The sequence below is a fragment of the Lepidochelys kempii genome, chromosome 18 (assembly GCF_965140285.1).
Source record: "Lepidochelys kempii isolate rLepKem1 chromosome 18, rLepKem1.hap1, whole genome shotgun sequence".
Lineage (NCBI taxonomy): Eukaryota > Metazoa > Chordata > Testudines > Cheloniidae > Lepidochelys > Lepidochelys kempii.
The window spans coordinates 11537209-11552358 of NC_136397.1; the positions used below are offsets into that span (position 1 = coordinate 11537209).

The window sequence follows — 15150 nt, forward strand, 5'->3', positions numbered from 1 at the left end:
TAAGCCACTGCATGCACATTAAAGCATTTGAAAATCCTGCAACTGCACTAGCTCTAAAATCAGTTATCGCTCTGTCAGCTGGCATGGACACTGGACACTTGCAGATGTTCTCCCACCATTGCCACTTCCCCACCGGGGACAATAATGACAATGAGGCACTGTAACCAAACCCCTGTGCCTCACTGATGCTAGCGCCCCCACCATGGCTAGCAGGGGGGCAGAGCAAAGGGGAGAGAATTTCAGCCCAGTGGTGGTGATGCCCAGTTATGATGCAGCCTCAGTAGCGTATCAAGTCCACTCCTGCACCACAGTTCAAGAGATACTTCTCACTGCAGAACTGGGCTGACCTCAGAAAAAAATAAGGAGTGTACAGGGGGAAGGCAAAGAGAAGTATCATTAAGTGCTTGTCTGAACAAGGTTTTTGTACGGATCTAACTAAATTGGTTAAAAAAAAAGATTTAGTTAAATCAGTGCAGCGGCTTGGATTGCCAACCCTCCAGGAATTAAAGATTAATCTTTAATTCCTAAAGATTATGTCATAATGAAACCTCCAGGAACACGTCCAACCAAAATTGACAAACCTACAACCTCCTAGAATAGACACGGTTACACTGACATAAAGGGAGTTATATTGGTCTGGCTTGTTTTGGTAAAATTCCTAATTGATTTAAACTAAGTTATAATTAGACACTCAAACTAAAATAGGAGTGTCCACACGGGGGGGAGGGGGGGTTTGCACCATATTAACTAAATTGGTTTGAGTTAAACCAGGGCAACTTGCTCATGTAGACAAGACCTAAGGCTCCTCCCTGTACGTTAGGGACACAGCTCCAGTATGCTGGACGGCTGTGCCGTTGATTTTAGAGAGAGTTACAGCAGTAGAATCTACCGCAATGCTCTGAAATGTAGAGATGAAGGGTTTGAAAGCAATCGACTTTCAGTGAAAAGTAACATTTTCCAAAACCTCTAATGTCTACTGCTCCAACCTCCCCAAACCCTTGAACACTGGGTTGGAAGCAGAAGGATGTGTAATTTAGCTAGCCCATTAGAAAAAGGTACATTAAACATACACTCCCCTCCTTTACAAAGAGCACTTGGCATTTTCATGCAAATTACCTTGTCTTCCACCAGAGGTGAGCAATTTACATTCTTGAAAGGTGTTTTTCAGTCCTCCACATTACCCATTTAAGTCCCAGAAACATCAGCTGTGTAACTAGTGGGAATGAAGCCCGGAGGCTATTTGTCATGATTGCTAGATAAATCGAGATCCAAAAGGATTAAAGATCCTGCTGAGACATTATAAATGGGGCAGTATAGTAACAAAATAACCAGTTATCAGATTAGCAGCCGTGTTAGTCTGTATCTGCAAAAAGAAAAGGAGTACTTGTGGCACCTTAGAGGCTAACAAATTTATTTGAGCATTAACCAGTGTTAGTATATGGTGAAGAGGACAGAATTTAAAGGAACTGTAGTGAGGATTTTAGGGTTTAATATTTGACTTAATTGAAAAATGTTTTTCTTGGAGAGCTTAAGTTTCTGATCCCCTAATTTAACAACAAAATATGTACACGGTCAGAAGTCTCTTTCCCCCCTCCCCCCCGGCTCCACATCCTCCACACCCAATCACAACCTGGTTTAGTTCTTAACATAGAGCATAATTATTGCCCTCTATCATCATCAATTTAAGATCCATAAGCAAACCAACTTCAGCAGATGCAGACTGACATCAGTAGGTTCAAAAAACCTCTTGGACAAGTTTCAGAGTAGCAGCTGTGTTAGTCTGTATTCGCAAAAAGAAAAGGAGGACTTGCGGCACCTTAGAGACTAACCAATTTATCTGAGCATGAGCTTTCGTGAAATTCAGCTCACTTCATCGGATGCGTTCAGATTTATATACACACAGAACATGAAAAAATGGGTGTTATCATACACACTGTAAGGAGAGTGATCACTTAAGATGAGCTAAAGTGATCACTCTCCTTACAGTGTGTATGATAACACCCATTTTTTCATGTTCTGTGTGTATATATAAATCTCCTCACTGTATTTTCCACTGAATGCATCCGATGAAGTGAGCTGTAGCTCACGAAAGCTTATGCTCAGATAAATCGGTTAGTCTCTAAGGTGCCACAAGTCCTCCTTTTCTTCTTGGACAAGTGCATCTCCAAACTGCCAACCTTCTGGGTTTGCAAAACTGGGCTGGTTAACCACCTGGGAACAGGGTTTTTAGTACTTCCCACTTCCGGTCAGGTATGAAACACTGCGACTATGTTACCTTGCTAAACGAACTCTCTCTCAGCTGCATTAGAATAGTGCTTACTGGGAAAGTGAATTCACAGAACAGCCACCAGGGGACACTGAGAAATATTAGCTAACATCAGTTCCATGGATTGTACTGTGGAGCAGGGAACTTTTCGAAGGGAAACAAGGGAGGGCCTACTGGACCAGAAGAAATTTGTTGACAGATTTTCTTGCACATTTTACTCTACAGCTATATACTTAGGAATTGGAAAGTCCTTATTCTGCTTACCAAAACGGAGAATTTCCGTGTGTCCCACTGCAGTTCTTTTGAGAGTGTTATGTGCTCAATTCAGACCAGTGGGAGGGAAGCTGGGTCACGGGGCTAGATTTGATTTTACAGGCACCAAACAAAGGGACACAAAGGAATAATCCAAATAATGTGATTTTATGGTCAATTCTCTCAAACCACCAAAGCTAGAAAAAGCTCATTTATCACTGAGAAGCTGGAATGCCCAGCTTTCTAGAGGTGTGGAGCTGGAGTGTCTAGCCATGGTGGTTTAGGGGACATCATGACAATGGTCACTGCTCCCTCAGGCCAACACAAAACTATCAGGCCATCCCCAAGTCAATTTCACTGTGCAGATGGCCCCCTAAGGGTGGCATTTTCAAGACTGCTCAGTGCTGGCTCAACTCTGCTCCCATTTAAATCAAAAGGTAAGATTCCTACAGACTCCAGACATAGGATCAGTGTTAGGCCAGCGCTGAGACCCCTGAAAACCTCACCCTTTGTTTAAAGCCTGATGCAATTCTTATGGGGGTGGGGGGGGGCAATCTGAACATGTGAGAAGGTGAATCCATGTAACAAAGTGACATCTAACTCACCATTTACAATTACACCCAAGATTTTCAAAAGCAAATAGTGATTTCTGGGAGCCCAGCCTCAGAGGCTGGAAGGGTCCTGATTTTCAGAGAGTGGATGCTCTGCGCTTTCAGGCCCCATCGAGATGTCTCCAGTTGGACTCCCAGAAATCACTGGCCGCTTTTGGAAATCTTGGCCTGAGCCTTTACAGTGAGATGGACTGGATTGCTTCAGCAATGTATCTTGCGGCCCTTTTTAAGGTGCACATTGAGTTTGGAGTGCCAAAAGGTGAAGAACACTGGATTAAAACGAGAAGTACTCAAATGCATCTTTTATGCTGCCATAAAATCTAATTGGATAGTTTGATAAAAGTCTTCCATGTGCACTGAATTGCCCTCTTGGTTGGGGGAACGAATAAAGCTCATCATTTAATAGCAACAGAAAGAATATCATAGATCGGGAAGACTTCATATAATCTTTATTTACCCTCTATATGAATGTGCTCACCCCAGCTGAGTTATAAAAAGAACATGAGAGAAAACACGGTTGGTTAGCACTAAGGGCTAGCAGAACTGAAATGGCTTGGTTCAGCCCTGCATATCTCATCACGTAATTTGCTTCAGACAAAACAACACACACAGAAGGATCAGCACAGGGAAAAAACGCTTTGGGTGTAGCCGATTTAAAAGACGCTTTGATGTGATAATGTGTTTGCAGTACTGCAGGGAACTGACACATACACAAGCCAGTCTAGTTACTAGTGTAATAACTGTCACCTTGATTGTCACTGGGGACTGAAGCTAGGGCCAGCAAAGCTAAGATCATGAACTAAAGGGCTAAGTGTCCTAGTTGGCAGACTTAGCAGGCATGTTCTCTGCAGCTCAGGCACAGAAGGAGTTACGGAACACAAACTGCACAATGGGTTACACTTCTAATACGCATTTGTGCACGGACAGAGTCTCAAGGAATCTAAAAATGAAACCCTAAGAAAGGGGCCATGTAGTTTGGTGAAACCACGCAAGGCAGCACAATGGGGCAAGAGTGAATCATCTAGCATTTCTCTAACCCCTCACACCCCAAAGAACTGAACAGCCAAACTTGCGCCCAAGCAAAACACAATCAAATCTGAACCCTGCAATACACTGAAATAGCAGCATAACCGCTACTCAAACGGAGGCCTGGGGTAGAGAAATTCACACCCTGAGCACGACAGCTATGCCAACCTAGTCGCTGCTGTAGATGCAGCTAGGTCTTCTGCTGAACCTTGCTACTGCCTCGGAGAGGCCGATTACCTCCAGCGATAGAAAAACCCCTTCCCTTGCTGTAGGGGGCGTCTATGCTATGGAGCTGCAGCTCCTGTGCCACGGTAGTGCCCACAGTGTAGGTATGGCCTCCGTTAAACCCAGCAGGCTGGATTTGCCGAGAGGCAGCTACACCAGCTCCTGCTGGAGTAAATGCCCTAAGAAAGGACAAGAGAGCCATACAAGGTGCCTACAATCTTCCCTCCAATGGATAGGATATAGCCAGGGCAACTGGGAGATGCATCGATTCAGCTCATCCCGACAGCAGCCTCCACTGGCAGGGCTTCCTGAGGAGTAAAGCTTCTTTCTCCCCAGCAGAACCCGTGTGGGGAGAGCAACAATGAAAACACCGCCTATCCTCCCCTGGATGCGAGTTTTCCCTTCAGGGTACGGTGACTCTCACTTCTATAGTATGTGCCCTGCCTATGCAGAGCAACAGGTTCCGACACGAAAGGAAACGTATCCAAATAAAACTGCAGAAGGAACTGATGTAGACTCTGTGCTTTACCTTGAATTGGGCCCTGGTACCAGGATTAACCCTCTCACTCTTCTTAAGTGGCATAGTGACAAGTGGTCAAAGCCTGTTTTTCATCTCATCTGAAAGGTGGCACTGCTCCAAAAGCACAATGCCATCTAGCACTCTGCCTGGGCACCGGGCCAAGAACGACTCAGAAAAATGGAGTGTCACCTGCTGAATCAACCAACGCCACTTCTCACAGCTCCTTGGCAGTTCTTGGATCCAAGTAATGACTCAGCCAGCCCTGCTTGGATTATGAAACTTAAAAGGATCACGCAGCATGAGGTGCTATGCCTATTTTGAAAGGCTTGTCGCCGGTTCTCAAACTACCATCTGCAAAACAACTTGCTGTTGTCACTATGGAAAAGCATCTGTCAGTCTTCTAGATATGGGTGTGCTGTTTTTTTTCAACCTAACCCAAGAAATCAAGTACTTCTGTGCATTTACTTGACTGGTTGCTTCGTGCTGTTCTTTGACGTAAACTCAACCAAGGAGTGACAAGACAAACTGCAACATGATCTAGAGGGAGCAGCAGGGAGAGAGAAGATTCAGTACTAATAAATATAAATTTCTACTCCCAGAGGAAAAATAGCACGGGGGTACCTATTCCAGCTGCCACATCCATCAGATGATGGTAAATTTATTGTCATTTTTATCTCCCTTATTATCCTAATATTGCTATTTCATGTAATGAAACAGTAAAGATGATGCAGGGAAGGTGGGAAAGGGGTTTTGGAAGGGGAGCTACTCCTGAGAGCAAAAACAATGAGGCGTACACAGCTACCCCTCTGAAACCTACTCCCAAGAGGGATCTCTTATCTTGGAGAGATAGGATGGTCCAGTGGACTGAGAATCAGGAGACCTGGCTCTGCCAAGGACCCGCTGTGTGACCTTGGACAAGTCACATCAGCTCTCTGCACCTCTGTTTCCCCACCCATACTTTGTCTGTCTAATAATCTGTATAGATTGTCAGCTCTTCCAGGCAGGGACCGTATGTTTGAAGAGTTTCCAGCACAAAGGGGCTTTGATCTGTCCAAGTCTCTCTGCATTGCTTTGATATTGATTACACACAAAAAAACTGTTAAAAGACTACTGTATGAAGGTTGCAAAAATCAAGCACTCCAAAGTTAGGAAATGCCAGAATTAAGGTTGCCCATGCAACCTTAACTTGGCCCCTGGGTGCATCTGCATTAAGAAATGGTCCTGCATGGTTACACACTTTTCCCCCCACAGATCACTGCCACATTCAGCACACAGACCGGACTGCGTTCATTTAATGAGATGCTATTCAGTATTTTCTTTTTAACCCCATTGTTCAATGTGTGGCCCTAGGCCTTATTTACAGTTCAATATACAAACCCAGCTCTGGAGACAGACTTGTGAACTGCCTGTTGAGTTGCTCTATGGGGCTGATCACTATAGTATAAGTTCTTCACAAACACCAATTAATCTTCACAACACCCTGGGAGGTGAGGGGGTATTATCTCCAGTTTACAGATGAGGAAAGGAAGCACAGAAAAATTAAGGTCCAAAGATGTCATTAATTGGGGGTGCTCAATTTGAGACACCTAAGACGTGATTTTTCAGATTTCATTGCATTATAATAGAATGTTGGGTTTTTTGTTTTTTTTTAAGCACTGCTCCCATAGACTTCAGTCACAACTGTGTACGCTCAGCACTTCTGTAACTCAGGCCCCATGTCTCAGTTTTGGGCATTGAGGGAAATGAGAAACAGAAACAAAAAGGAGGACTTGTGGCACCTTAGAGACTAACAAATTTATTTGAGCAAAAGCTTTCGTGAGCTACAACTCACTTCATCAGATGCATTCAATGGAAAATACCAAGAGTTAGCAACCATCTCTGCAAAGTCTGATTTAAGTGATTTCCCCAGCATCACACAGGAACTACGTGGCAGAAGCAGGAACAGAGCCCAGTACTCCGACGAAGCCTTCTCCTGTCTTAGCCCTGAGACCATCCATTTTCTCTTCCTGCAACCCTCTGCCTCAATCACTACATTACATACACGCCTGTGTCTGCAACACAGAACCAGGGGGCCTACAGTTTCCTTCACCACATGCCCTGATTCATCCCCAGAGCAGGTCCCTACTCTGTGCATCAACTACAGCAAGGGTCCTGAGGAAAAATAATGTGTGATCACGTAATTAAAGGCTACAATAAATGTTCATGTACAAAGGGGCCAAGTTAAGGTTACACGGGCAACTTTAATTCTGGCATTTCCTGACTTTTGAATGCTTGACTGTGCAACCTTAATAACCTTCTTTTACCAGAAGGGGTGTGTGTGTGTGTGTGTGTCATTTCCCAGGTTTTAAAAAAAGCAAAACTGAAAAAACAGAAATGGCATCCTATTGACACCCACATGGGTCATAAACAAGGATGGAACCTTTAAAACCACCACACGGAGCTCTCCCACTCGGGAGATGTTCTCTGCTAAGCTCTAGCATGTCTCTATTGAGCCCTGGACAGAAACCACAGTTTGCAATTGATTAGGACTTGGTCAAAACCAGGTGGTTTTTCTTGGGGATGGCAAAAAGGCACATCTCTGACAAAACGGCCACGCCCTCTGCCAAATTTCAAGTCCCTGCTCCAGAGAATGGGGAGTGCTACACCTGTTCAAAGATAAGGTCTTAAGTACTTTTTAACAAGAGCAAAACAGCACACTTTTCCATACTTTCCCCTGGTCTTGCTCTTGGAAATGGCTGAACTATTTTGGCTGAAATTCCCCCCACTCCCCTCTCAAAAAACGAACCACGATTTCAGCTTGAGACAGACAACCGGCATGGAAAATTCCAGCCCAAATAGTTAAAGTTGGGCAAAGCTATAAGCAACTGAAAACAGCATCTTTTAATGGGAAGTGTTGAGAAACTTGAATAATAGGTAGAGCTCCCAGCCCCACACATAGGTGCTGACTCTGTGGGTGCTCCAGCCCTGGAGCACGCACAGAAAAAAGTTAGCCGGTGCTTACCACCCACTGGCAGCCAGCTCCCCCTCAGCACCTCCTGCCAGCCAGCAGCCCTGCCAATCAATTCCTCCCTCTCCCTCCCAGCGCCTCCATCCACCGTGTATCACTTGTTTTGTGGCATGCAGGAGGTGCTGAGAAGGAGGGGGAAGAACTGGGAAGGGGCACACTCTGGGAGGAGGTGGAAAGAGGATGGGAAGAGGTGGGGCAGGGAGGCCTTGGGGTAAGCAGTGGAGTGGGGGGCAGGGCCTGGGGCAGAGGTCAAGCATCGCTCAGGTGGAGAGGAAGTCAGCACCTATGGCCCCACCTATATTATATTAAATGCTTCACAATATAAACAATCTGAGAATCACTCATTCATATCATATAGGGATAATGGAGCCATTAGATGGTATACAGCTGAAGACCATGCTCTTCCATCCCTCGTATCAGAGTGATGGCATACTGTTTAGACCATATGCACATGCCAAAAACCCCAAGCATTTTAGAAATAGAAGGTCAGAAGACTTTAGCTCATACAAGGGATCATTTGATCATCTAGTCTGACTTTATGTATAACACAGCCCACAGAACTTTCCCCAAAGTTAAAGTTAAAACACCAGAAGTAAAAACGCATTTGCTTTTCATATCATGATCAATTATATAGATGATTACTAGCACATGCATGAAACATGGTTTATATCATTGCTAGAATCCCTTTAAAAAGATTTATTTCCTCATATTTCATTTCAGACCATGTGTATTATTCCCTAGACAGTTTTATGAATAGATTGCATGCAATTATTCCAGGAATTTACTCTGAAATGACAAATCCATCTACTTCCAACTGAACTCATATATTCATCAGGCTGTTCAAGAGTCCAAATCATTTAGCCAACCCCTGGGATGATTTCTGATCAATGAGAGCAACAACTGATAAGTGACCTCAGTGAGAGAGGTTTTCCCCTGAATTTAGGAAGGATCATTAAATAACTTGACATTGATGAATGCCACACTGAATACGCTCTCCATATTTAACAAGTCCAGATAATCAGTAAAATCCAGAAGTATGTGCTTTCTTCCCGGGCCCCCACCGCACTGGGCAACATTACAAGACAGTAAAATGCCCTTCAAATTTAAGCAACTGGAAGAAGTTACTTGACATTGACAAATATTTCCAAATCTGTGTGCCTAAATTTAGGCTCTTTAATCATATAAATCTGAAAAATAGCCCAAATCTGGTGACTTTCCAGGCAGGCTGCAAAAGACATCTGTTGAACAGGGTTTTGGAGAGGGTAGAGTATGCGTCTCAGTAGGTGGAAGCTTTTTTAAAAAAAAATAGATAGTAAGCCAGAAGAGTTCCCTTTTTGAGTACTTTAATGTTGGGATTTTGCTGTATTAATTATGTATTAAGATACCTAGAGCAGAGATGGACAGCTATAAGGCAGTAGAGGACCACAAAATCCTCTAACATCTTCTAGCAAGCTGGGGTGTGTGTTGGGGGTGGGTCCTCCCAGGGGGATGACACAAGCCTGGGTGGGGCTGGGGTTGGGACAAGTCCTGCCTCTGAGGGGCGGAAGGTTCCAGAACAGGGTGGTTGGAGAGCAAGCTGGGCCTGGCCCCCTGCTTCAGACTGTTGGCTCTCACCACAGCATCATGGAATGCCCGTGTTTGCACCCAGGCCGCCCCTCCACCCTAACACCCAACCCGCTCCCGGCCCTGGTGCTACCAGCTCCCCTGCCCTGAGCTGGGCTGCGGCAGACCTGATGCAGCTGCTGGGTTGCCGGTTGCCCATCTCTGACTTAGAGCTTTGTATACGCATCTTTTTTATTAAAATTGAAACAAAAAAACAATATTTGGGCACCTTAATAGATGTGGCCAGAGTTTCAAAGGTACTCAGCTTCTGCAGGCCCCGTGGACTTCAATGGCAAGTGTAGGCACACAGCTTTTCTGTACAGGGGCATAAATATGGAGTTAGAGGCCTAATTTTAGGTACTGAGGCTGGAATTTATAAAGGGATCTATTTACTAGTCTATACACAGGTTAAATCAAGGCACCCCCCTAATGTGGGCAGAGTTAATACTCAGACTGGGATTTACAAAGGAGTCTAAAATCAGGCTCCCAACTCCCACTGAATGTCAATGGGATTTGAGCACCTAACACTCAGGTGCTTTTGAAAATCCCAGCTGAAGGCTCAAAAACATTGGCCGTAATATCCTACTAAAAAAAATTTGTTTAATAAGCATTAATCTTTTCTTAGAATACAGGACATTGGTGATCCCAAGTACTTCGGCATTAATGCATGGTTTTGCTTTATTATAAAGTCTAGGGACTCTTATTTTTTCAGTTGTGCTGTAAAATTTTATACTACTTCCAAGACTTTAATTCTAATTCTCTAATACATCCTGCATTTTACAATTTACTTACCATGCAAAAGTCAGGTCAGTTGCAGCTCCTGGTCATCAGTGAAATCGTCTGTTTTACCTAGTTTCCCTAATGAGCAGACCATGGTACAGAAAGTCAAATGACTTACCAATGTTGCACAGGGAGTCAGTAACTAAGCAGCTGGGATTAGAACCCAAGATCCCAGCTTCTTATCCATTGCTCTATCAGCTAGGGTGCATTTCCTCTTCCAGGTCATTTTACAAGCTGATAGCCTGATTTTCAGAGGTGCCGAGCACTTCCAGCTCCTGTTGACTCAATGGGAGCTGCGGATGGCCCATATCTTGGGAATTTCGGCATGAATATATTTTAGGGACATATTTTTGTAACAGACCACTCAGTGCAACAAAACCAAGTCTGCTCATGACAGGACTATAGGCTGGGAACTTGCTGCTCTATTTAATTGCATCATAACTCACTCTCTCTCTCTCTGTGTAACTCCTACGGAAATTGAACCATGACTACCCCACTGTATTCTGGCTAACCCAGCCAACCCAGTCATGACTGCTTTACTACATGTATCAAAGTAAAATAGTTATTTCTCCCTGTGTACACTGGTTTATATGCCACCCAAACAGCTCAAAGCAGCCTGCAGTTCAGGACTCTTAGCTGATGCTGGGCTTTCATTTAGCAGCATCCACCTTTTACCATTGCTAATTGGTTAGAGGACTGTGGCACAATACCCAGGCCTGCCATCACCTCCCAGATGGATTATGGCAGTGTAGTTTACTTGGGCTTGAATCAGCCATAAGAAAACTGCAACTAATGCAGAATGGAATGGCACAATTTCAGCAACAGACTACCAAAAGCACAGCGCCCTGGGGCTTCCCCGCATACACTGACGTCTCATAGAACCCTGCTTTGTTATTGTCCAAAGGGCTAAATGATCTGGGCTAAGGAGACTTAAAAGGCCAATTCTGTCTCCAGGATCTTTCAATTAGCCCAGCTCAGGGCTGGTGCCGGAGATGGGACCTTCTTGAGGCTGATCCAAGGCCGTAGAATTCACCCCCAGAGGAACCGAAAGTTACAACTTCACTCCACTCTGGCCTAAATGCCATTGAGAGGGCACTGGCCTGGGGAGTCAGGAACTTGGCCTCTAATCCTGGTTCTACCATTGACCTCCAGGTGTAACCTTGGGTAAGTCACTTCACACCTCTGTGCCTGTTCCCCCTCCCTCCCTTTCGCTCTCTTGGCTATTTATATATTGTAAGCTCTTTGGGGGCAGAGATTGTCTTATTCTGCATATGTCCAGCAACTAGCACAATAAGACCCTGTTCTTGGTGGGGGCTCCAATACTATTAGACAAATTATGAAATTTTTAACTTGACTACTCCACCACCACCCACCTAGCGCATTAACTTTAAAAAAAGTACTATACATGCATTTTTCCCCATGAAGACGAACAGAAATGGAGAGGAAACTCCAACTGACAGACGCTACCCTCTCTGTTTAATTTGCTGACTCTGGAAAGTGCTCGGATATGTAGTGATGGGTGTGGTATGGGAACCTAAGAAAATACAAACACAGAAGTAATAGGCTGTCACAAGCTTTCCCATGCACAACTTACTTAAGATTCATTACATTATAGAGGGATGAATTCAAGAACATGGATCTTTTCTTGCTCACAATAATGCAAATTAAAAGCATGCTCACTGTAAGGCTATACAATGCATATTACTACTTGCAGCTAACAAGACATGTAATAACCAAAATGCAGCATAAAAGTACCCGATGGTTAATCATGATGATGGGCCCGTTAACAGACAAACAAACAAAACTGGTCTAAAATAAATAAGGGAATAGGACTATAAACACTAAAGAGTACGCTAATTTGTTTCTGGTAGAATAAACACCTTGATAAGATTTAAACCCCCTTCCCCCACTGATTCTTTTATTCAGCGTGGAAGCTCTGTGAAGCCTTCTTAACATTTTGGTGAATTTTATCCTAGGAATGTAATGAGAGTTGGGATAGGTGTCTTCTGAAGAGAGCGTACAACACAATACACAGCATGTGAAATTCAATACCAGAGGTGGTCACGAAATCAAATGATGTGTAGCTGGATTGAAAAAGGGGCTGGATAATTTCTTGTCCACCAATATTTTCAGCTATTCATTCAGGGTGCAATTTGCCCTAGAGTAACAGGAATGCACAAAGTCCCTTTTAAGATCTCAACATTAGGTTTAAGTGGTGTGTAGGGCCACTCCGAAAGGGTGAATTTCACCCTCTCAGTTGTACCTCCTACATGGGGGGAAACTGGAGAGGTACGTACAGCCATTACACCAGCTCTGAGTCACATGTAACCCCTTACACTGGAGATATTCCCTAACAGCCAGATCCAATCAGTTTATAGCCCCCATTTCGGCTGCTGGGGCCACTCTGTTGGTACCAGGTAGGGCCTTTAAAGCTGCTATTAACAGGCTACTGAGGATTCCTGAGCTAGCCCTCCCTGGTGTGCAAGCCCCATTACATGATGGATAGAATCATCAGGATGCTCTGACAGAGCTCTGGTGCACTTTAGGATTAAGCTTTTGATATCTACCAAAAATGGGACTAAGAAAAAGATGACTTTTGACATTGTCATATTTATAAATCTGCAAAAATCTTGGAGAATGAGCTCATGCGCCCCAAAGGAATGTCTATTAAATGAACTGAAACAAAAAACAAATAAAAAAAATCAAGACATCTATCCCACTCCAAGTCTGAAGGATACACAATTCTCTTGTGTTTAGTGGGGGCAAAAAATGAATGGTCCTTAAAGGCTGAAACAACATACAAAATACATACATTCTTTTCTATGTATGTTTTCGTATACAGTAGAACCGCAGAATTACGAACGAACCAGTCAACCACATACCTCATTTGGAACTGGAAGTACATAATCAGACCACAGCAGAGACACTCCCTCACCCCGCAAAAAAAAGCAAATACAGTACAGTACTGTGTTAAATGTGAACTACTAAAAAATAAAGGGAAAGCAGCATTTTTCTTCTGCATAGTAAAGTTTAAAAGCTGTATTAAGTCAATGTTCAATTGTAAACAACCATAATGTTTTGTTTAGAGTTAGGAACAACCTTCATTCCTGAAGTATTTGTAACTCTGAGGGGTTTTATTGTCCCACCTATTTTTGTAGTACCTGAATGTCTATAGATCTGAAGATCAAAAGAGGAGGGCTACATCTCAGATCTAACGAAAATTCACTTTTGCAAAAGTAATCTGGAATGAAAAATAAAATGGGAAATTTCAATAAAATATGGAAATGAGAGACCACCAAATATTTAAGGAAGATTCATCCAGGAACAAAACAAAAGTGATAGCAAATTACTAATCCTTTCTGTACTTTATGGTTAAAAAGATAAATTATACATTAAAAATTTCCCATAAACATTTTAAAACCATTAACAGCTGTTTGTCTGAACCTTTAAGATGTCTTTACTGCCAAGTACTATTTTATAATCAAATTAGACCACCAGCTTTAAAACAAGGCCTCACAATGGGAAAAGATGACACACAAAATATAACAGTAGAAACTGGCGTTAATATGCAAAGCCTTCATTTCAGAACAAACACATGAAATGTATCTTAGAAGACACACCGGACTTTCCCAGCCAGCATGGGATTGTGGGACAGAGTCAGGTCAGGTCATATCACCTGGTCTGTCTGTGACGTCAGTCAACCAACGGGGCAGCTTCACTGACAGGAGCTCTCATTGAGTAATCAAGGTGTTTGCAACAGCTTCCTGAATTGGCTGGCTGCGACAGTTGACAAAAGGATGTTAGAGATAGGAGGAGAGCTAATCCACAGCCCTGCCAGGGCAGCATTGTTCCCTACACTACTAGTCCTAGTCTATAGGACTAACTTCTACTCCTGCTAGTCTAGAAGACAATAGTAGTTAAAGAGGTGGAAAAGACCAACTAGCTCACTAGTTCCATAGAAGGATAGACTACAGTGCCAGAGTATGTATTAAATATTAAACTGATACCTCTCACTTCATTTTACCAACATGTCAGGTATATTCTCTCAGTAAGAGGGAAGAACTTAATGCTTTCATTGTCTGAGTCCAGATATTTCAGCCACCTTCATTTTTGCATCCATGTTTAGATCATAAAGCGATGGTTATATATATCCACAGGGTAGTCAATTACGTAAATGAGATGCAATGGTAAATGTAAAATTGCTTATCCGGGAGAAAAGAGCTGCTTTGAAGAGCACGTTCTATTTACTGTCACCTCTTTTAGCAATGGCAACGCCTGTAATCTCTTGCAAAAGATCCGATTTCATTTTGGAATGCAGATGGATCCTATTTCGCACTTTCCCCTTTGGAAAATGTTGTGTGCGAATTCTGTGTTTGTGAAAGGTGCCAGACTGAGAGCCTTACAGAGCGAAGGATACAATCACAGAACACGCAAGATACAATGGCAATGGAAGCTTCTACCAAAGCATCGAAACCAGGAGAGCAGGGACCAATTCATTGTTGATCTCACTGCTGAAAAAGATTCCAAGGTGCCAGATCGTGGTGAACAGCCAACGGGAAAGTGGTCTGAGCACTAAATAAGCATTTGATGAGAAGTTTTAGTGCCAGTGTCAGAAGGACTGGAAATGAATAGGTAAATGGATCTATAGTCCCTAGGCAACTTTTAAAAATCTCAATCTAATATCTAACGTAACGTGTAGGATGCTTTTCTAAACTTCTTTCGCACTTCTTAATTTTCTTGGAGTGTGCCATGTAACTCACTATGCATAAGTAATAAATAAAAATATTTTCAATCACCAAAAATTGCAAAACATAATCAATTATACATTTTAAAGTGTCACATCCTATTCAACTGAACAGTT

At 43.2% G+C, this 15150-nt stretch overlaps 1 protein-coding gene across 10 annotated transcripts in view; it reads right to left on the reverse strand.

Moving 5' to 3' along the window:
* The window catches only part of PRDM2 (PR/SET domain 2), a 119951-nt gene that overhangs the window by 8454 nt on the left and 96347 nt on the right, over positions 1 to 15150 (reverse strand). Inside the window, exons 4-7 of one of the 10 annotated variants that reach the window (XM_073317135.2) lie at positions 13451 to 13530; positions 11699 to 11823; positions 10302 to 10367; positions 9739 to 9824 (exon numbers count right to left, since the gene is read on the reverse strand). The exons of 5 other annotated variants lie outside the window; for them this stretch is intronic. In XM_073317135.2, coding sequence (XP_073173236.2) covers positions 13512 to 13530 — 19 coding nt within the window. In that variant the 3' untranslated portion in view covers positions 9739 to 9824; positions 10302 to 10367; positions 11699 to 11823; positions 13451 to 13511. Of the gene's footprint in view, positions 1 to 9738; positions 9825 to 10301; positions 10368 to 11694; positions 11824 to 13435; positions 13531 to 15150 lie in introns of all 10 variants that reach the window. 4 more of the 10 variants (XM_078849339.1, XM_078849340.1, XM_073317137.2 and 1 more) reach the window with 4 other exon arrangements.